General features: G+C 47.7%; 2 protein-coding genes and 1 pseudogene across 4 annotated transcripts; 1 reads left to right on the top strand and 2 right to left on the bottom strand.

Moving 5' to 3' along the window:
• Positions 1 to 929: 929 nt before the first annotated feature.
• The window catches only part of LOC119951558, a 66350-nt pseudogene continuing 44261 nt past the window's right edge, over positions 930 to 23018 (bottom strand).
• LOC119951377 (60S ribosomal protein L14-like) lies at positions 5369 to 5888 on the bottom strand. The gene has a single exon (XM_038774525.1). The coding sequence runs from the start codon at positions 5852 to 5854 to the stop codon at positions 5438 to 5440; it is 417 nt and encodes a 138-aa protein (XP_038630453.1). The 5' UTR covers positions 5855 to 5888; the 3' UTR covers positions 5369 to 5437.
• On the top strand, positions 6077 to 21811 carry LOC119951370 (oocyte zinc finger protein XlCOF6-like). 3 transcript variants are annotated; one of them, XR_005457599.1, is made up of 2 exons: positions 6077 to 6466; positions 13563 to 14045. XR_005457599.1 is itself a non-coding variant. In XM_038774516.1 (2 exons), the coding sequence occupies exon 2, from the start codon at positions 20618 to 20620 to the stop codon at positions 21377 to 21379; it is 762 nt and encodes a 253-aa protein (XP_038630444.1). In that variant the 5' UTR covers positions 6077 to 6466; positions 20264 to 20617; the 3' UTR covers positions 21380 to 21811. The 3 variants fall into 3 exon arrangements, 2 of the variants coding, with proteins under 2 accessions (XP_038630444.1, XP_038630443.1); XM_038774516.1 differs by lacking the exon at positions 13563 to 14045 and adding an exon at positions 20264 to 21811; XM_038774515.1 differs by lacking the exons at positions 6077 to 6466; positions 13563 to 14045 and adding exons at positions 17039 to 18270; positions 20264 to 21811.

Genomic DNA, 23018 nt, shown 5'->3' with positions numbered 1-23018 from the left:
GAGGAGAGAGGGGGGGGTGTGGGTACCGGCCTTCAGAGGGAGGGGGACGGGGTGTGGGTTGCGGCGTTGAGGGTGGGGGGTGCCGGCGTTGAGGGGGGGGGGACCCGGCGTTGAGGGGGGGGGGACCCGGCGTTGAGGGGGGGGGGGGACCCGGCGTTGAGGGGGGGGGGGGGACCCGGCGTTGAGGGGGGGGGGGGGGGACCCGGCGTTGAGGGGGGGGGGTTGCGGCGTTGCGAGAGATGGGGGGCGGCGTTGGAGGGGGGTAGGGGTGGTGGGGAGGGGGGTAGGGGCGTTGGAGGGAGGTAGGGGTGGTGAGGGGGGGGTGGTTAGGGTAGGGGGCAGCGGCGTACAGAGGGGGGTGGGCGACGGTGCGTTGGCCCCGGGCATCCGTCGCCCCCCCCTCTCTGCCCGCCGCTGCCCCCAAACCCCCCCGATGGCCGCAACTCCCCCGATGGCCGCAACCCACTCCCCCGATGGCCGCAACCCCCCGATGCCGCAACCCACCCCCCCCGATGGCCGCAACCCACTCCCCCGATGGCCGCAACCCCCCGATGCCGCAACCCACCCCCCCCGATGGCCGCAACCCACTCCCCCGATGGCCGCAACCCACTCCCCCGATGGCCGCAACCCACTCCCCCGATGGCCGCAACCCACTCCCCCGATGGCCGCAACCCACTCCCCCGATGGCCGCAACCCCCTCCCCCGATGGCCGCAACCCACTCCCCCGATGGCCGCAACCCCCTCCCCCGATGGCCGCAACCCACTCCCCGATGGCCGCAACCCCCCGATGGCCGCAACCCACCCCCCCCCCCCCCCCCAATGCCTCAACCCACCCCCGACACTGAACGGCGTCAACCATCATCAATGGTTGACGCCGTTTTAAATCAACTGTGATTTTCGCCGACGTGACCCGTGGCCACGTCAACCACTATAGCCCATCTCTATGGCAACGTGGCATGCTTTAGGGGGTTCCAAACAGAATTGGGAACTAAATATCTTCTAACTTCCAACATACTTCCATTCTGTGACCTTTGTGAAATTGGAAACAACGTATTCGTAACAAAGCTCAAAGAGCATCAGCCCACTGGAGGAAACGTTGCGAGACCAGTCGTTCCAGCAGAAAGATACCCCGACCATCCATATTGACCAATTGACAGGATGAATAAATTGCAGTTCCGAATGTAATTGAGAGCAGAAACAACAACAGCAGAATCCAATCCCTGCAATCAATTGTGAACTTGTTGGTGTCTCAGTAGTTGCGATGAAACACAAAATGTGTTCCCACATTGAGAGCAGATGAACGGCCTCTCCCCTCTGGGAACTCGCCGGTGTCTCCACAGGTGAGATGGATCACTCAATGCCTCCATTAATCGGAGCAGGTGAATGGCCTCTCCCCGTGTGAACTCGCTGATGTCTCTGCAGGCTGGATGAATGTCGGAATCCTTTCCCACAATGAGAGCAGGTGACTGGCTTCTGCCCAGTGTGAATTCGCTGGTGACTCTTCAAGTGGGATAACTGAGTGAATCCATTACCACACTGAGAGCAGATGAACGGCTTCTCCCCAGTGTGAAATCGCTCATGTCTCCACAGGGTGGATGAATGTCTGAATCCCTTCCCACACTGAGAACAGATGAACGGCCTCTCCCCTGTGTGAACCCGCTGGTGTATCTTCAGGCTGGATAACTGAGCGAATCCCTTCCCACACTGAGAGCAGGTGAACGGCCTCTCCCCAGTGTGAATTCGCTGGTGTGTCCGCAGGGTGGATAAATCTCTGAATTCCTTCCCACAGTGAGAGCAGGTGAACGGTCTCTCCCCAGTGTGAACTCGCTGGTGTGCCTGCAGGTGGGGTGACTGAGTAAATCCTTTCCCACACTGAAAGCAGGTGAATGGCTTCTCCCCAGTGTGAATTCGCTGATGTGACTTCAGGCTAAATAATGCAGTGAATTCCTTCCCACACTGAGAGCAGGTGAATGGCTTCTCCCCGGTGTGAACCTGCTGGTGTGTCTTCAGGTTGGATACCTGAGTGAATCCCTTCCCACACTGAGAGCAGGTGAATGGCTTTTTCCCAGTGTGAACCCGTTGGTGTGACTTCAGGCTAGATAACATAGTGAATCCCTTCTCACACTGAGAGCAGGTGAACGGTCTCTCCCCAGTATGAATTCGCTGATGTGACTTCAGGGTGGATGAATGTCTGAATCCCTTCTTACACTGAGAGCAGGTAAACGGTTTCTCCACAGTGTGAACTCTTTCATGTGACTTCAGGCTGGATAATTCAGTGAATCCCTTCCCACACACAGAGCAGGTAAATGGCCTCTCCCCAGTGTGACTGCGTCGATGAATCTCCAGCTTAGATCGGACTCTGAATCACTTCCCACAGACTTCACATTTCCACGGTTTCTCCATGTTTTGGGTCTCGTCGTAACTCTCCAGATCAGACAATCAGTCGAAGCCTTGACCACACACAGAACACGTGTATGGTCTCTCCCCGCTGTGAATGGTGTGATGTTTTTTTCAGGCTATGTAACTGGTTAAAGCTCTTTCCACAGTCAGTGCTCTGGAACACTCTCACTCGGGTGTGTCTGTCTCGGTGCTTTTCCAGTCACACTGATGGTTAAAATCGTCTGAAGCGAACAGAACAAACAAACATTTCTCCTCCCTTCTCGATTCAAAGGCCGATGATATTCAGGCCCCGATGAACCGAGCGACTCTGGCAGATCAAGATGTGACTTTTGAGATTTCTGTCTGTAATTCCTCCTCTTCTAATATCCTGTAAAAACAATTTACAAAAGACATCATTGTCAGTAAAGGATAGAAACTCAGAACAGACAATTTTAATTCCTCTGGAACATTTATTCCTCTCTCACTCCGCAAAGGCTGTAAATCTCCATCCCACACACTCTCCCTCCATTCTCACCCTGCTCCACAACGAGTGAAGAAATCCCTCCTCATCTCTCCATTTTCCTGCCTGTTTTCCATAACCCTGGACTCCCTGGGCATCAGAAATCTGTCTGGGTGGGGAACCATGTGATGCGGCGCAGGAGTAGCTGCTTTTCCGCAGGTTCTGATGCCACTCACCTAGAATCCGTCATTTATCCTGATTGCTCGGCACTCATCTACCTGATCCTTGAATTAATATTTGTTGTCATGTCTCTGGAAGACATCGGGATTAGGAAAGGTAAGATTAAGAAATCCGTTGATAAAAGAGCGGAGGCAGATTCAGTGGGGGTGGAGCCGCCTTTTCAACATGGCGGCCTGACCCTCAGGGGGTCTCTCGACCTCGCGCTCTCCGGGGCTCTCTCGGAGGCAGTGAAGATGATGGCTGATTCAATTAGCTGACTCAATATCTGTGAGCTCATGAGGCCGAGCTGTAAAACACCATGAAGAGGCTCGTTGATCCCGAGGCTGCGAGGGAGACCGGGAAAGTGAAGGATGGGGGAGGGAATATGGTCTTGGACCCGACCAATGAGAATGGGGTGTTTCGGGACTTCTATGGCAAGCTGTACGGGTCGGAACCCCCAGCCGGGGCGGAAGCGATGAGGCGGATTTTAGAGGGGTTGGAGATCCCGAAGGTGGAAGAGGAGCTGGTGGAGGCCCTGGGGACCCAATTGCACTGGTAGAAGCATCCTTCACTTTTCCGGTCTCCCTCGCAGCCTCCTGCTTCCTCAACTGGTGCACTAGCATCCTGCTCACCTTCTCCCTGTACTCATACACCGTCCTCCTTACCCTTCTCAACTGCCCCACCACCTTTCCTGTAGATAGACCCCTGATGGATCTCTGTGTCTATTCGGAACCCTGGATATCCGTTATCCCTTCTTAGTTCCCAAATAACAGAGATCAAGTCTGTGCTTTTTGGCAAAGTTCAGTTGAACTGTATTTGTCAGCTTGTGTCACTGGTACACTTTATTTGTCAACATAAGATTAGGTCAGATTGATTGTCTTTAGTGAATACAGGAGTTGAGTTTAGAACATACAGGGCAGAAGGAGGCCATTCGGCCCATCGAGTCTGCACCGACCCATTTAAGCCCTCACTTCCACCCTATCCCCGTAACCCAATAACCTCTCCTAACCTTTTTTTGGTCACTAAGGGCAATTTATCATGGCCAATCCACCGAACCTGCACATCTTTGGACTGTGGGAGGAAACCGGAGCACCCAGTGGGAACCCATGCAGACATGGGGAGAACGTGCAGACTCCGAACAGACAGTGACCCAATAGGGAATCGAACCTGGAACTCTGGTGCTGTCAAGCCACACTACTAATCACTTGTGCTACCATGCTGCCCAATTTCATTCAATTACAAATTGTCGTAATTCTTCGAATTATAATAGACAGAATAAAATGACTGAGTGATTTAGAAAAAAGAAAGATGGTGATTTAGCAAAAACAAGTAAAGGAAATAGGTTTCAGAAAGAGATAGATATAGGTACTGAAGGTGATGCAATCGGGCAAGGCCCCTGGCCTGGAGGGGTACCTGGTGAAATTTTATAAGAAATTCTCAGGGGTATTGGGGCCGGTGCTGCTAAGGGATTTTAACAAGGCAAGGAAGCTGGGAGTGCTCCCCCAACGCTGTCACAGGCTTTGATATCCCTCGTTTTGAAGCGGGAAAAGGACCCAGAACAATATGAGTCATAGAGACCGATCTCCCTGTTAAATGTAGATGCTATTGGCTAAGATCTTGGCCTCGAGAATAGAGGATTGTGTCCCGGGAGTGATAAGGGATGACGAGAGGAGTTTGTGAAGGGGAGGCATCTGGCAGCCAACATCAGGAGGCTACTCAATGTGATCACAATACTTCCAGAGGGACGAGAGGTAGAGGTGGTGGTCGCCATGGATGCAGAGAAGGTCTTTGATCGAGTGGAGTGGGACTATTTGTGGGAGGTTCTGGGGAGGTTTGGATTTGGACAGTGTTTTGTGGACTGGGTCCAGTTGTTATACCAGGCACCGGTGTCGTGTGTACGGACAAACTGGGTGAGTTCCGATTATTTCAGGCTGCACCGGGAGACGAGGCAGGGGTGCCCACTCTCCCCACTGCTGTTTGCCTTGGCTATAGAACCGTTGGCGATGACATTGAGAGCATCAGGGGATATTGGGATAGTGGACATTATGAAAGAGACCATTCTTTTAGCCAGACAAATAAATGTGTCAAGCTGAGGGAGCAAAGGGTGTCAATGTCTTTAAGAGAGAGAGAGAGACCTGGGCCAACCTTTCCGGAGTCTGCATCCCCTTGTAATCACTTCTCTAGAACATAGAACAGTACAGCACAGAACAGGCCCTTCGGCGCTCGATGTTATGCCGAGCAATGATCACCCCACTCAAACTCACGTATCCACCCTATACCCGTAACCCAACAACTCACCCTTAACCTTACTTTTTTTTTAGGACACTATGGGCAATTTAGCATGGCCAATCCACCTAACCCTGTTTACACAATAAACATTTATGCTTTCTTGCTGGCTTCCTTCTTCAGTTTTGACAACTCGTGCTTGATGATTTTGTTTCTCATTTTCTTGCCCCTCATGACCTTGTAGCGATCAAAGTCTGTCATTTTGGCTCTCTTTGCACGGGCTTCAATTTTCTTTGCCCAGTGAGTGGCTTCCCATTTCTCGTTGATTTTCTCCTTTTCCCATGCAGCTTTCACAGACTTGTGGCGAACACTGTGGGGTATTTTAATCTTGAAATCAGTGAGATGCATACATTTAAATGGCATTGCTTGTCTCCGCACTCCACTGCAAGGGCCATCCACCAATGCCCGGTTCTGGTCAATCACATCCACGATCGCCACCAGCTTGCCGGCGTGGTGGCCAAAGACGATGTAGGCCACGCGGCCGATCTCCACGTATCGTTTGTAGACCATGGCGGCCGGGAGAGACCAATTGAAGATCAGAATGAGAAAAGAAATGGAAAGGGGGAGAAAAGAAAGTGTTATACTCACAGATGTTGGAGACAGGAGGAGGTTTGCGTCTGTGTGAAGCTCAATCTCCATTCACACAAAACCCGCGCTGATTGGCTGGAGGACGAGTGTCCTTCCGGTTCTAACTCTTCCCATTGGTCAATACTTCGGCAGGCAGGTCAGGGGAGGGGCTTTCCCTCCCACATGCGCAGCCTCTCCTCTCTCTTGAACATACGCAGTCCCATGCCAGGGGGGAGGGGAAATCACCGAGAGGCTTCTCGCTCTGGCCGGAGCTGTCAGCCGGTTGCCTGGAAACCTTGTCTGGAGGAGGGAGAACAATGAGTGGGGCGAAGCTACTGTGTCCGCGCGCCGGGTCTGCGCAGTGGAACCCTGAAACGTCACCGCGGATTCCTCGACGTGCACAGGAAGGTTGTTGACCAATGGAAAGAGTTGGTGAACCGGAAGGACTCTCTTCCTCCATCCAATCAGCTCTCTCGTTGTCTGAATGCGGAAGCTGGACAATGAGGAAACCTGGGGCCTCACACAGACTGAAAACCCATCCTGTCTCCAATATCTGTGAGTAAAACACTTTCTTTTCTCCCCCTTTCCATTTCTTTTTTCATTCTGACCTTCAATTAGGGCAGTACGGTAGCATTGTGGATAGCACAATCGCTTCACAGCTCCAGGGTCCCAGGTTCGATTCCGGCTTGGGTCACTGTCTGTGCGGAGTCTGCACATCCTCCCGTGTCTGCGTGGGTTTCCTCCTGGTGCTCTGGTTTCCTCCCACAGTCCAAAGATGTGCAGGTTAGGTGGATTGGCCATTATAAATTGCCCTTAGTGTCCAAAATTACCCTTAGTGTTGGGTTGGGTGGGGTTATTGGGTTATGGGGATAGGGTGGAGGTGTTAACCTTGGGTAGGGTGCTCTTTCCAGAAGCCGGTGCAGACTCGATGGGCCAAATGGCCTCCTTCTGCACTGTAAATTCTATGTAAATTGGTCACTTGCAGCAACTGAAGGGAAAGGAAGTGAATCCAGGGAGGGTGCAGACTCTGGAAAGGTTGGCCCAGGTCTCGCTCTCTCTTAAAGGCATAGACATCCTTTGCTCCCTCAGCTTGACACATTTACTTGTCTGGCTAAAAGGATGGTCTCTTTCCAAATGTTCACAATTAAAGGGCTGGTTTCCCCCGGAGATGGCTGACATTTAAGGAGACAAGAAATTAATACCGGACAGAGACATGTCTCGTGTTGTTATATGGTACAGATTAGATATAGTATTTATGGTTCTGTAGTATGTTAAAGTACATTCATTTTTATTTCTAGCCTTGTAATATTGTACTCCAGCTATGTTATATATTTCCTGTCATCTCTTTCCTCAGAGGGTTATCAGTGTCTGGATTTCTCTTCCACAGGGACCAGTGGGGTGTGGGGGGTCATTGAATATATTCACCGATGAGTTGGACAGATTTTTAATAAATTGTAATGTTTTAAATCATTTTTAACAATGAATGTAACAGAGTAACAGAACGAATGGTTGGAAATGGGCACAGAGTGGAACAAGAGATATTGCCAACATAAATCCAAGCAACACATTGCAGAATTAATTTGGAACAGGATATTTGAGGGACCAGAGCTTCGAGATGAAATGCCAGATCAATTGAACAATCAGTTAACAGGTTAAAGTAGTGAGTGGGGAAGAAAGGTAAGATTATACAATAATTCAGTTTGTAAACCCAAAAATATCACAAACAGACTAACAGCACAATCAAATTGAAATGAATAACACAACAAAGATGACATAGAACCCCTGTAGTGCAGAAGGCCATTCGCCCCGCAAGTCTCCACTGAGCCTCAGAAAGAGGCTCACAGAGTCTGTCCCTGTTGCTCAGAAGGGAAGGGAAAAGAGGAACAGAGCACTTGTCATTGGGGACTCCATAGTTAGAGGAACAGACAGGAGGTTCTGTGGGAACGAAAGAGACTCACGGTTGGTGTGTTGCCTCCCAGGTGCCAGGGTTCGTGATGTCTCTGATCGTGTTTTTGGGATCCTTAAGGGGGAGGGGGAGCAGCCCTAAGTCGTGGTCCACATAGGTACCAACGACATAGGTAGGAAGAGAGATGGGGATTTGAGACAGAAATTCAGGGAGCTAGGGTGGAAGCTGAGAGCTAGAACAAACAGAGTTGTTATCTCTGGGTTGTTACCCGTGCCACGTGCTAGCGAAGTGAGAAATAAGGAGAGAGTGGAGTTGAACATGTGGCTACAGGGATGGTGCAGGAGGGAGGGTTTTAGTTTCCTGGATAATTGGGGTTCATTCTGGGATAGGTGGGACCTCTACAAACAGGATGGTCTTCACCTGAACCAGAGGGGTACCAATATCCTGGGGGGGGAGATTTTCTAGTTCTCTTCGGGGGGGTTTAAACTAATTCAGCAGGGGGATGGGAACCTAAATTGTAGTCCCAGTGTACAGGATGTTGAGAGTAGTGAGGTCAGGGATAGGGTTAAAAGTTCGAAAGAGGTCACCGGCAAGCAGGACACTGGTTTGAAGTGTGTCTACTTCAACGCCAGGAGCATCCGGAGTAAGGTGGGTGAGCTTGCAGCATGGGTTGGTACCTGGGATCTCGATGTTGTGGCGATTTCGGAGACATGGGTAGAGCAGGGACAGGAATGGTTGTTGCAAGGTCCAGGATTTAGATGTTTCTGTAAGAACAGAGAAGATGGTAAAAGAGGGGGGGCTGTGGCATTGTTAATCAAGGAAAGTATTACGGCGGTAGAAAGGACGCTTGAGGACTTGTCTACTGAGGTAGTATGGGCCGAGGTTAGGAACAGTAGAGGAGAGGTCACCCTGTTGGGAGTTGTCTATAGACCTCCGAATAGTTCCAGAGATGTAGAGGAAAGGATTGCAAAGATGATTCTCGACAGGAGCGAGAGTAACAGGGTAGTTGTTATGGGGGACTTTAACTTTCCAAATATTGACTGCAAATACTATAGTTCGAGTACTATAGATGGGTCAGTTTTTGTACAGTGTGTGCAGGAGGGTTTTTTGACACAGTATGTAGATAGACCAACAAGGGGCGAGGCCACATTGGATTTGGTACTGGGTGATGAACCCGGCCAGGTGTTAGATTTAGATGTAGGTGAGCACTTTGGTGATAGTGATCACAACTCGGTTATGTTTACTTTAGCAATGGGCAGGGATAGGTATATACCACAAGGCAAGAATTACAGCTGGGGGAAAGGCAATTATGATGCTATTTGGCAAGATTTAGGATGTATAGGATGGGGAAGGAAACTGCAGGGGATGGGTACAATCGAAATGTGGAGGTTTTTCAAGGAACAGCTACTGCGTGTCCTTGATAAGTATGTACCTGTCAGGCAGGGAGGAAGTTGTCGAGCAAGGGAACCGTGGTTTACTAAGGAAGTTGAAGCACTTGTCAAGAGGAAGACTTGTCCCACCTAATAGTTACCATCAGCTGTGGAAAGTTGGCCCCACATAGCTGTCTGAAAGTGGGGGCCATTGACATTCCCAGGTTTTTAAATGACATGGTGTGGGGAGGGAGGGGAGGGACATCTGAAGGGGGAGTTAGCAAGAGGAGGGGGCTTACCCCTCAACCCCTCCCCACCAGCATGGCCTCAGACTCAGTAAAACTGATCTTGTAACGAGAGAAGCAGCTAAATCTATCCACGATTCCAATAATGGACGGGACTGAAACACTGGGGTTTGATACAAACAGCAGCCTGTCATCTGCACACAGAGTGATCTTGTGCTGCCTCACCCCACCCCCCAGTCCCGATATCAGAGAATCCGATCCGATAGCCTCCAGCAAGGGCTCAGTGGCCAACGCAAACAGCCAGGTGGACAGAGGGCAGCCCTGCCTCGTCCCTCTCTGAAGCTCAAATTTCGACACCCTTAAACCATTGGTGATCACCGCTGCTGCCGGTCTGTGATGTAACAATTGAATCCACTCAATATAATCCTCACCCAACCCGAAGCCTCGCAGCGGATACACCAGATAATTCCACTCAACTCGAACAAAAGCTTTCTCTGCATCGAAGGAGATCAGCAACCCATCCAATGGATATTTCTGAAAAGCCTGAATCACATTCAGCAACCTTCCAACATTGTTCCTGGAAAATCTTCCCCGTATAAACCCAGTCTGGTTCTCCCGCACGATTGTCGGAAGGATGTCCTCCAGCCTTATTGCCAGAACATAATATCGCAGTTTCAAGTCAACATTCAAAAGAGAGATTGGGTGATAAGAGGCCCACTCCTCTGGGTCGTAGCCCAGTTTCAGAATCAAAGAGATATTAGCCTCACGAAGAGTCGGTGGCAACATCCCCGAGTCAAAAGAGTGACAATACAGATCTACCAACGGGTCCATCAACAAATCCTCAAACCCCTTATAAAACTCACAGCCACAGCCATCTGGTCCCGGGGCTTTACCTGCCTGCAGCTCCTTCATGGCTTTTGAAACCTCTTCCCAAGAAAGGGGAGCATTAAGATTTTCTGAGGCCTCCAGAAGCTTCAGGGAAGAGAAAGAATGCTCCACACCCATCAACACATCACCAGATTGCTCAGACTTGTGGAATCCTGCATATTATTCCCCAAATCCTTGTTTATTTCCTCCGTCTTCATGACCCTTTTCCATCCCCCAAGCCGCACAGAGGGAATGGCTCTAAAGTCGGTCTTTTTCTTTGTCAAACAGGCCATGTATTTGCTCGGCCCTTAAACCTTGCTAATCAATACAGTGAATACAGTGACCCTTAACTGCTACCTTTATTCCCACTCAAACAACAAAAACACCATCTCCGCTCTCAATCCACCTTGAAACACAGTTAGCCCTCAGCAATACCTGCTTCACACAATGTTTTTTGAGAAAGAGAGATCTTGTGTCACCGCTTTAAAGACAAGATCTCAATCCTGTCAGAACCATGAAGAAACTTGGGAAGCTGTTTCAGCTTGTTTCAGCTCACCTTCTGAACTGCTTGGAAAGAAACTGCTAATCTAGTTACAGCCATATCTTTTCAATTGAACCGAGATGCTTGACCTCTGCTCATATCTTGAACTAATTCTCAACTAAAATACTGCTTTGCTGCAAAAAGCCTGAAACCGTGGCTCCTCCCAGTACTGACATCATCTTCCCAAGCTGAAATCTAATTATCTCCACAGGGAATCCCCTTCATCCAAACAACTTTCCATTAGCCCACGCTTTTTACGATGCTTTAATTACACCTCTGGCTCCAAAACGTAGTTGTCTTTCAAACAAGGATTTCTTTTAGAAACATGACTGCAGCAGTCACACACACTAACTCAGGCTTTTAACCCTTACTGCGCCAAGTACCCAGAATACAAAAACTCTGAAATTCCTACAGCATCAAATTGCAAGCTGAGGCCAACGCGCAAGCTTGCAGCTCATCGAGCAGAGGATTTAAGTGGCCATTGAAGTCACCAACCACAAAAGAGTTAATTGAAGCTAACTCTGCAAAATCCTTCACCATGAACTCTGGGGATCCATAAACATTCATTATTGAAACACCTCCATTCACCGAACCTCTAATGATCACATATCCACCTCCTTTGTCCTTGGTGCAGGTTTCAACCTTAAAAGTTATATTTTTATTAATAAGCATTGCCACACCCCTGCTATTTGACGAAACAGAGGCAAAAACGTGGCCCACCCAATCCTGCCTCAATTTAAAGTGTTCCTCATCATCCAGATGAGTTTCCTGTAATAAAGCTATGCCAACTTTCTCCTTAAGAAAGGAGAGGGTCTTTTTCCTTCTGATAGGGTGATGGATGCCTCGTAAATTTCCTGAGAAAATTTGCCGATTAACTGCCGCCATTAGTGAGGTGACAGAGAGAACAGGAACAGATTTTCACACCACAATCGGGCGTGCGCCATTACCCCCTCCTCCAACTCACTTTACACCAGAGGCACCAAAGTTTCCCCAAACTGCTCCTTTCACGGATAAAAGCCCCATCTGTACCACAGTAGAATAAAGTCAACAACACATAAACCCTCCCATAATAACAACAATACAAAAGAATCCCCACCACAATAGATCCAAGGGGACATTCCTCAATAAGACTGAGGACCCGGAGGATTAACGAAGACCAAGGCAGTAGTTGGATTATCGAAAGACTTGATGAGTTGTCAGATACAATTTTCAGGGTCACAGGATAAAGCGACGTAATTCACTCCCGCAGCCTTGAGTTCCCTTCAGTTCCCTTCAAATTTCATCGAAGCCTCGATGCTTCGTTTGTGTGTCTGCCGAAAAGTCCTGGAAGAAGGAAATCCTCACTCCCTCATGGAGTCAGGTCTCACCTTGCCCATCTCCAGGACCTTCTGGTGATCTTTCAAGTTGTGGAAGTGAATGATTCCAGGCCTGGGATGAAAACTATCCCTCAGACTCAAAGACAGGATCCGATGCCCTTTCTAATTTGAAACACCTAGGCTTCACATCCAGCTGGAGAAAACGTGGCAGCCGGTCCTCGAAGAACCTAACGGGATCCTTACCCTCCACACCTTCTGGCAGGCCGACAACTCGGATGTTCTTTTTCTGACCCTCAGTTCTCCAAGTTCTCCAGGCTTCCCCTACGCCACTCAGCCGGTTTTCCAAGGATTGAATTCTTGCCTCCGTCAAGGAGGCATCTTGCTCAACATTCAGGATTCTCTCCTCCGGATCATCAAGCCTCCTCATGGTGTTTTGCAGCTCAGCCTCATGAGCTCACAGATATTGAGTCAGCTCACTCAGCCTCTGGTCAATACGACGGAGAATGTCGGCAATCATCATTTTCACCGCCTCCGAGAGAGCCCGGAGAGCGCGGGGTCGAGAGACCTCCTGAGGGTCAGGTCGCCATGTTGAAAAGGCAGCTCCAACCCCACTGAATCCTCCTGCCCTCTTTTATTGACGGATTTCTTGACATTTTTTCGGCATAATGTCACCAAACCTAATCCCAAAGTCTTCCAGGAATATGATAACATATATTGATTCAAGGATGAGGTGGACGAGTGCCGGGCAATCAGGATAAATGATGGATTCTAGGCAAGTGATGCTAGAACCTGTGGAATAGCAGCTACTCCCATGGCCATATGACGGGATACCCTCTCCCCGGGACAGATTTCTGATGGACGAGGGAGTTGAGGGTTATGGGAATCCGTCAGGAAAATGGAGAGAAAGCTGAGATGAGGAGGATTGCGTCACTCAAAGATGTGGTGAAACTTTGGAATTTTCTACCCCAGAGGATTGTGGAGCCTCAGTCATCAAGTATTTTCAAGAGCGAGATTGATAGGTTTCTCGATATTGAAGATATCGAGGGATATGGGGGATAGTGTGGAAAAATGGTGCTGAGGTAGATTGGCCAATGATCTCATTGAATAGTCGAGTAGGCTTGATGGGCTCAATGGCCAACTGTAGCTCCTATTTGTTATGATCCCCGTGGCCAGGACAGGAAGCAGTGAGCATGGATCTGTCAATCAGCCTGAATCAGCACCTTCAGGAGAATTGGGAGGGTGAATATTAGATACAGCAGAGTGAGAATGGAGGGAGAATGTGTGGGATGGAGATTTAGTGTTTTGGGGAATGAGAGAGGAAAAAATGTTCCAGAGAAACTAGAATTGTCTGTTCTGAATTTGTATCCTGTACTGACAGTGGTGTCTTTTGTAAATTGTTTTTACAGGGTATTAGAAGAGGAGGAATTAGACAGAAATCTCAAAAGTCACCTCTAGATCCGACAGTCACTCGGTTCCTTAGGGTCTGAATATCATCGGCCTTTGAATCTAGGAGGAGAAATGTTTGCCCGATCTGTTGGCTTCAGAAGATTTTCAACATCAGTGTGACTGGAAAAGCACCGAGACACACACACACCGGAGAGAGTGTTCCAGAGCACTGACTGTGGAAAGAGCTTTAACCAGTTACACAGCCTGAAGAAATATCACACCATTCACAGCGGGAAGAGATCGTACACGTGTTCTGTGTGTGGATGAGGCTTCAACTGATCATCCAACCTGGAGAGACTCGAGGTGTCCCAAATCATGGAGAAACGGTGGAAATGTGGGGACTGTGGGAAGGGATACAGAGTCCCATCTCAGCTGGAGACTCATCGACGTATTCACACAGGGGAGAGGCCGTTCACCTGCTCTCAGTGTGAGAAGGGATTCACTCGGTTGTCCTACCTACAGAGACACCAGCGAGTTCACACTGGAGAGGAGCCATTCACCTGCTCTCAGTGTGGGAAGGGATTCACTCGGTTAGACAACCTACAGACACACCAGCGAGTTCACACGGGGGAGAGGCCATTCACTTGCTCTCAGTGTGGGAAGGGATTCACTTGGTTATCACACCTGCAGATACACCAGCGAGTTCACAGTGGAGTGAGACCGTTCACCTGCTCCCAGTGTGGGCAGGAATTCACTCAGTTATCCAGCCTGAAGTCACACCAACGGGTTCACACTGGGGAGAGACCATTTGCCTGTTCTCAGTGTGGGAAGGGATTCACTCAGTTAGCAAACCTGAAGTCACACCAACTGGTTCACACTGGGGAAAAGCCATTCACCTGCACTCAGTGTGGGAAGGGATTCACTCAGTTATCCCACCTGAAGAGACACCAACGGGTTCACACTGGGTAGAGGCCGTTCACCTTCTCTGAGTGTGGGAAGGAATTTACTTGGTTTTCCCACCTTCAGAGACACCAGCGAGTTCGGAAGTCATGACGGGGGTTGGATTCTGCTGTTATTGTTGCTGTGAATCACATCCAGGATTGAACCATGTTCATTCTGACACTTGGTGAAGTGGGAGCGTCGGAGGGTTTCTTTCTGCTGGACTAGCCGGTCTCACAACTTTGCTTCCAGTGGGCTGTTGCTCTTTGACCCTGGGAGAGCACATTTCCACTGGAATGATCCACAAAAGCTGATGAAGGACTTTTATCTTGCAGTGGAAATAGTCCTAAATCATCAGTCATCATCAAAAATAAATACATTTGTCTCTGATCCATTGAGTCTACAGCACAGGGCCAGGCCAGTCGGCTCAATTGGTCTCTGTCAGTATTTATGCTCCACATGAGCCTCCACCCACCCCTCTTCATCTCCCTCCATCAGCATATCCTTCTGATTGCTTTCTCCCTCATGTATGTATCTAGCTTCTCCTTCAGGGGAGGCAGTGGCGTAGTGGTATCGTCCCTTGTATTCCAGAGGTCCTGTGTAATGTTCTGGGGGGCCCGGTTCAAATCCCACTGTGGCAGATGGTGAAATTTCAATTGAATAAAAATCTGGAATTAAAAGTCTAAAGATTAAACCATTGTTGACTATGGTAAAAATCTGTTTGTTTCACTAATGTCCTTATGGGTAGCACGGTAGCACAGTGGGTACCACTGTTGCTTAACAGCTCCAGGGTCCCAGGTTCGATTCCAGGCTTGGGTCTCTCTCTCTGTGCAGTGTCTGCACCTTCTCCCACTGTCTGCGTGGGTTTCCTCCGGGTTGTCCGGTTTCCTCCCGCAAGTCCCGAAAGACGGCTGTTCGGTAATTTGAACATTCTGAATTCTGTACCCGAACAGACGCCGGAGTGTGGCGACTAGGGGATTTTCACAGTAACCTCATTACAGAGTTAAAGTAACTTCATTACAGAGTTAATGTATGTCTATTTGTGACAATAAAGATTATTATTATAAAAATCTGCCGTCCTTGTCTACTTGGGCCTTGTGAAATGGCCTCAGTTCAAGGGCAATAAATGTTGGCCAGCCGGCGACGCCCACATCTCATGACTGAATTTTAAAAAATTCTGTTCACCTCAACCACTCACTGTGGTAGCAAGTTCCACATTCTCACTCTCGCTGGGTAAAGAGGTTTCTCATCAAATCTCTATTGGATTATTGATCCCCTTCATCATATTAAACACTTCCCTCAGGTCACACTTCAGTCTTCTCTTTTCTCTGGAGAAAAGCAGCCCCAGCCTTTCCTGAGGGTGAAATGCTCTCAGTTCTGGTATTATTCTTGTGAATCTTTGTTGCACCTTCTCCAGTGCCTCTTATTTCCTTTTTCTAAATGGAGATCACAAATGTTGACAGTGCTCCCAGTGTAGTCTAACCCCGGTTCTAAACAAGTTGAACACAACCTCCCTGCATTTCAATTTGATCCCTCTAGAATGGAACCCTAATATGGGCCCCACACTTTAGGTAAAATGTGAATTTCACACCCCCACAACCCAAAAGGATGTGCCTGATAGGTGGATTGGCCACGCTAAATTGCCCCTTGGAGAAAAATAATTGGGTAGTCTAAACTTAGAAATTTTTAAAGAAGGAATGTGTAATGAAGATAAATGTACTGGCAAGAGACCATCAAGCTCAGATTAACCTCATCATTTGATGCTGTAAAATAAGGGATTCTATAGAAGCAGATAAGAAGATAGTATAAAACAGTTCTATTGTATTCCTGCCTAAGTTAATGAGAGAAGGTGGTGCCAGTAATTGGGGATCCAATTCAATTAATCTAGTGACCAAATTGACCAATTGTCATGTTACAACAGGCCCAGCTCTGACGTGAGGTAATGGTCACTTTGGGGATAAAAGTAGAGGTTCTGAACGTCTTCCTTGTTGGCCAAGTACTGAAGACTCCCGAGGCCGAGTTCCAAGGAAATTACTGTCAAAGAAGGAGCCAGACTCCCGAGGCTGAATTCCACAAGAATTACTGTCAAAGAAGGAGCCAGAGAGGGTTACTCTGCTACAGACTGATCACCCACATGAAGTTGGAAAAGTCAATGCCTTAAACTTCAGTAAACCTTTTTCTTTTCAGAAATTTATTTCTGAATTTACTATCCAGAGAATTCTGCCTTTGTCTTAATTGATTCAAGTGCTGTCCAAACTAAAGTGAATTTATTAAATGGTAAGTTGGAGGTAGCTGAAATCAATTACGTTCTCGATAACAAGATCAGTATCTTCAATTACAAAGTGAATGGCGTCCCAAAGTGCTTCACAGCCAATTAAGTAATTTTGAAGCGTCATCACTTTTGTAATGTAGGAAATACAGTAATCAATTTACACACAGCAAGATCCCACACAGAGCAATGTAATAATGAGCAGATGATGTGTTTTTAGTGATGTTGACTGAGGGATAAATATTGACCTGGACACAGGGGATAACTCCCCTGCTCTTCTTCAAAATAGTGACTGTGGGAACTTTTACACCCACCTGAGAGGGGCAGACAGGGCCTCAGTTCAACATCTTATTTGAAAAATGGCTGTTCTGACAGTGCAGCTCTCCCTCAATGCTGGGACCAGGAATGTTGGATGTGATTTTTGTGCTCGGGTCTCTGGATTGGGATTTGATCCCACAACTTTCTGACTCAGAGGTGAGAGAGCTGCCCACTGAGCCACGGCTGACACTACAGACAATACAAAGTTAGAAAGTGAAAGTTACCCTTTAAAACCCTTTGCCTCCAGTGCCTAAATGTAATAATAAAAGCCCCAGTATAAATAACATGGATTTGACTAACAAATGTTGAAGTGTTTGTTTAGAGCCACAAGTTTTGACTTCCCATTTGAGCCTCGGGCACCTTTCTGTGTCTCTATTGCTCATGTCAATGACAGGCAGTGACAGAGCTGAGGGCTGAATTTAACTGAGAATAATGCTCCAGTTGGCAAACTTCCACGAATGTCACACAATTTATGTAATGGGCTAAATCCAGATTTAGAGAAGACAGATTTTTAATTGGCAATGGTTTGAAGAATAATGGAGAACTGGCAGTATGGTGGAATTAAAACCAGGATGAGAACAGCCATGATAGAATGGCAGAGCATACTCGAGGGGCCAAATGGCCTAATTCTGCTCCTATATCTGATGACCTTCTGAAAGGGGGAGACATTGATTTGCTCCCAGATGTTGCCCAGAGGAGGAAGTTTTAGTCTGAAACTCATTGTCCAACCTCCACATTGTGACATAACAAAGGAGCTCATTCTCTAAATCAGCCAATAGGAATGAATCCGTTCCGCAGTGACGTCACTGTATTTGCGCGCCCCCGGCTGGCGCGCGGACACGGCGGGATTGGATCTCTGGATTGGGATTTGCCAATCATAGTACATTGTCATAACGGTTTCCAGGCAACCGTCTGACAGCTCCGGCCAGAGCGTTGGGGCCCATCCCCATAACCAGGACTGCGCATGTCCCGGGAAAGGGGAAGCTGCGCATGTGCAGGGTGAGCTCACTTCCACTGACTTGTGCCGAATAGGAAGTTTGGAGGACCGGAAGGGCTCTGCTCGTCCGCCAATCAGAGCTCCCCCATTGTCTCAATGCGGAAGCTGGACATGGAGGTTTGTGTCGAGCAAAGCTGTTGTTCCTCCAACCCTGAATGAGCTTGAGCTGAACACAGACTTAAACCTCCTCCTGTCTCCAACATCTGTGAGTCAAACACTTTCTTTTCTCCCCCTTTCCATTTCTTTTCTCATTCTCACTTTCAATTGGTCACTTGCAGCAACTGAAGGGAAAGGAAGTGAATCCAGGGAGGATGCAGACTCGGGAAAGGTTGGCCCAGGTCTCTCTCTCTCTCTTAAATACATTGACATCCTTTGCTCCCTCAGCTTGACACATTTATTTGTCTGGCTAAAAGGATGGTCTCTTTCCCAATGTTTACAATTAAAGGGCTGGTTTCCCCAGGAGATGACTGACATTTAAGGGGACAGTAAACAGGGCAAATCCAACTCAGCCAATTCCTTCTCTGTAGGTCTACTGTCCATCATCAGCAAAGTAGTGGAAGGAGTCATCAAAGTTGCTATTAAGTGGCACATATTCTGCAATAACCTGCTCCCGGACGCTCAGTTTGGGTTCTGCCAGGGTCACTCAGCCCCTGACCTCATTAAAGCCTTAGTTCAAACTTGGACGAAAGAGCTGAATGACAGAAGTGAGGTGAAAGTGACTGCCCTTGACATCAATGCAGCATTTGACCGAGTATGGCATCAAGGAGCCCCAGCTAAACTGGAGTCAATGGGAATCAGGGAGAACTCTCCACTGGTTGGAGTCATACCTGGCACAAAGGAAGATGGTTGTGCTGATTGGGCAGCACGGTAGCATTGTGGATAGCACAATGGCTTCACAGTTCCAGGGTCCCAGGTTCGATTCCAGCTTGGGTCACTGTCTGTGTGGAGTCTGCACATCCTCCCCGTGTGTGTGTGGGTTTCCTCCGGGTGCTCCGGTTTCCTCCCACAGTCCAAAGATGTGCAGGTTAGGTGAATTGGTCATGATAAATTGTCCTTAGTATCCAAAATTGCCCTTAGTGTTGGGTGGGGTTATTGGGATAGGGGGAGGTGTTGACCTTGGGTAGGGTGCTCTTTCCAAGAGCCGGTGCAGACTTGATGGGCCGAATGGCCTCCTTCTGCACTGTAAATTCTATGATGATTGGAGGTCAATCATCTCAGCTCCAGGACATCACTGCAGGAGTGATGTCCATCTTCAGAACCATCTTCAGCTGCTTCGCCAATGATCTCCCTTCCATCATAAGGTGAGAAGTGGAGATGTTTGCAGATGACTGCACAATGTTCAGCACCATTCTCAACTCCTCAAATAAATTTAATATCAGACAGAGATATGTTTAGTGTTGTTATATGGTATGTATTATATCTATTATTGATGGTTCTGTAATAAAATATATGTATTATTATTTCTAGAGTTGTAATATAGTACTGTAGCTACATTATATATTTCCAGTCATACAGTCATTGCAGCACTGACAGAATCCATTTGGGAACTCAAGTCAATGCTGACTCTCTGTACAGCAATCCAGTCAGTCCCATTCCCCTCGATATCCCTGTTCCCCTGAAAGTTTATTTTCTTCAAGTGACCATCCTATTTTATTTTGAATTATTGATCATCTCGACTTCCACAACCCTTGTGGGCAGTGAGTTCCCTGTCATGTCCACTCCATGACTAAATAAATTCTTCCTCAGAATTTCCCCATCTCTAATCAGTAAATGTCCTGATATGGAGATTCTCTCCTCTTGTACATGTTTTAGTGAGTTTAGATTTGTTGACCAGCACCTTCAGGAAAATTGGGAGGGAAAGTAAATGAATACAGTCTGTATATTACACACATTTTTCATCCAGTAATATAGACATATATCTGTCTGGCAGCCTGCATGAAGATTTTCAGGTCTCTGTGTCCAGGACAGGAAGCAGTGAGCTTGGATCTGCCAATCAGCCTGAATCAGCACCTTCAGGAGAATTGGGAGGGTGAATATTAGGTACAGCAGAGTGAGAATGGAGGGAGAGTGTGTGGGATTGAGATTTAGAGCATTTCAGGGAAAGAGAGAGGAAAGAATGTTCGATAGAAACTAGAATTGTCTGTTCTGAGTTTCTATCCTGTACTGACAATGATTACTATTGTAAAATCTGTTCGCAGGAAGTTTGAACGAGAGGAGTTCGAGGCCGATATCTCAAACTAAATATCACGTCAAGAACTGACTGAGTCACTCAATTCTTGGGATCATCGGCCTTTGAATCTAGAAGGAGAAATGTTTGTCTATTCTGTCTGCTTCAAGAGATTTTAAACATCAGTGTGTCTGGAAAAGCACCGAGACACACACACCCGTGTGAGACTGTTACAGAGCACTGACTGTGGAAAGAGCTTTAACCAGTTACACAGCCTAAAAAAATACTGCACCATTCAGCAGCAGGGAGAGACTGTATCGGTGTTCTGTGTGGACGAGGCTTCAACTGATCGTCCAACGCGGTGAGACGCAAGATCACCCGGATCATGGAGAAACCATGGAAATGTGAGGATTGTGGGATGGGATTCACAGCCCCGTGCGAGCTGGCAAGGCATCAACGCAGTCACACTGGAGAGAGGCCTTTCACCTGCTCTCAGTGTGAAAAGGGATTCACTGACATTGGCAACCTGCGGAGACACGAACGAGTTCATACTGGGGAGAGGCTGTTCACCTGCTCTGACTGTGGGAAGGGATTCACTCAGTTATCCAGCCTGCAGGGACACCAGAGAGTTCACACTGGGGAGAGGCCGTTCATCTGCTCTGACTGTGGGAAGGGATTCACTCAGTCATCCAACCTGCAGAGCCACAAGAGAGTTCACACTGGAGAGAGGCCATTCACCTGCTCTCAGTGTGAAAAGGGATTCACTGACATTAGCAGCCTGCGGAAACACGAACGAGTTCACACTGGGGAGAGGCCTTTCACCTGCTCCGAGTGTGAAAAGGGATTCACTGACATTGGCAACCTGCGGAAACACGAACGAGTTCATACTGGGGAAAGGCCTTTCACCTGCTCTCAATGTGAAAAGAGATTCACTGACATTGGCAACTTGCGGAGACACAAACGAGTTCACACTGGAGAGAGGCCTTTCACATGCTCTCAGTGTGAAAAGAGATTCACTGACATTGGCAACCTGCAGAGACACCAGCGAGTTCACACCGGGGAGAGGCCATTCAGCTGCACTGTGTGTGATAAGGGATTTACTCAGTTACACCACCTGCAGAGGCACCAGCGAGTTCATACCGGGTAGAAGCTGTTGATCTGCACTGTGTGTGATATGGGATTCATTGAATTATCCGCCTGCTGAAACACAATGTCACTCACACCAATAGCAGGCCCTTTAAATGCTCTGACTGCAGGAGGGGTTTCAAAAGCTCTCAGCTACTGATGTCCCACCAGCACATTCACTCTGAGGAGAGACCGTTCAGCTGCTCTCACTGCACAAAGAGCTTTAGAACCTCATCCAACCTGATGAAACACGAGTGAGGTCACACCGGGGAGAGCCCGTTCACCTCTCCGACTGGGAAAAGAATCACTCGGTCATCACTTGCTTAGCCACAATGTCACTCACACCAATGAGAGACCCTTTAAATGCTCCGACTGTGGGAGGGGTGTTCTTGAAAATACAGAAAAATGTGTCATTTGAAACATGGAAGTCTGGCAATATCTGGTTTGAGAGGATACAGGGAAAGATCCCACAAAAGTTTCATAGCAGCTTCAAAGAGCAGGGTTGTAAAATGCAGATTCTTGCTCACAAACAGGCTTAGCAAACACACAGGTTTCATGTGGTAAGCTAAAACAATGGCTCATACCTTCATGGAATGTAACTATCTCAGGAAGCATCTGAAAAAGCATGGATGAGAGTTTCAATTGCATTAAGTGACGAATGTTTAAAACAGGCAAGTCTTTCAAGTCATAACCAAGTTAAATTTTAGCATACAGCTAAAAGCAAAGTTTCACACCTTAATTGAAATAAACTCTCTTAGTAAACAGCTGGAAAGGATGGAAGATGCCCAGTAGAATTTGGTGTCAATTTTAAAGTGTAAAATTCTACGAACATCAAGTCAATTAAAAGAAATTGGAGACGACCTGTCTACGAGAAACATCATTTAAGTCAAAATCAAAGGCAAAGTTATGAGCTGGGGACAATTGGAAAATTAAACGATTCGAAATCACAGAAATAAAAGTTAACTATTGAAACCAAAGCATTTTTTAATCAGATCTGAGAGGAGACGATATGCCCAAAATGAATAATTAGTTGTAGTAAAATGTTTACATCAAAGATACTTTTAAACTATCAAAGTGAAACAAGCTCATTTACAATAAAGTCGTTAAAACTTAATAACTCTTCGAAAGAGAATATAAACCCAGGGAGCAGAAGCAGAAGAGCAACAGCAACAGGAGAGAAGGGGAGGAGAACTCAGAGAGAGAGAGCTCGGTCATGGGAAATACAAGGCAAGCAGCCGAGTTTAAACAGTTATACATCTAAGGAAGACTAGAATTTAAACAGGAGCAGAGCCAGAGCCAGCTCTCACAGCTCGGTGCATGGGAAAGACAGGACACAGCAACCGAGTTCACCAGCGAATACAACTCAAGAAGACCAGATTTTAAGAAGATCGATTGTCAAGGTGGGACTGAAGGTCTGTACAACCAACCAGCAGCAGCCAGAAGCAAGATCTTTTTTCCTTTCTGTAAAGAAAGTGTTTGCAGCTTTTAAAAGAAAAAATATAATAATAAAAATAACAACCTGAAAAAGTGGTTATTAGCTTACTTCACTTCCTTAATAACGCAGGACCCAGGACATCGATGCTATTAAGGGGTAAGTAGGTAAAATTCTTCGGTGAAGGTATGGGTTATACCGGGGGATAACTTGAGAAGATAGTTTGACC

The sequence above is a fragment of the Scyliorhinus canicula genome, chromosome 17, assembly GCF_902713615.1.
Source record: "Scyliorhinus canicula chromosome 17, sScyCan1.1, whole genome shotgun sequence".
In the NCBI taxonomy this organism is placed as follows: domain Eukaryota; kingdom Metazoa; phylum Chordata; class Chondrichthyes; order Carcharhiniformes; family Scyliorhinidae; genus Scyliorhinus; species Scyliorhinus canicula.
Note: the sequence above shows the minus strand (reverse complement) of the source record. Positions and strands in the feature narration are given on the sequence as shown.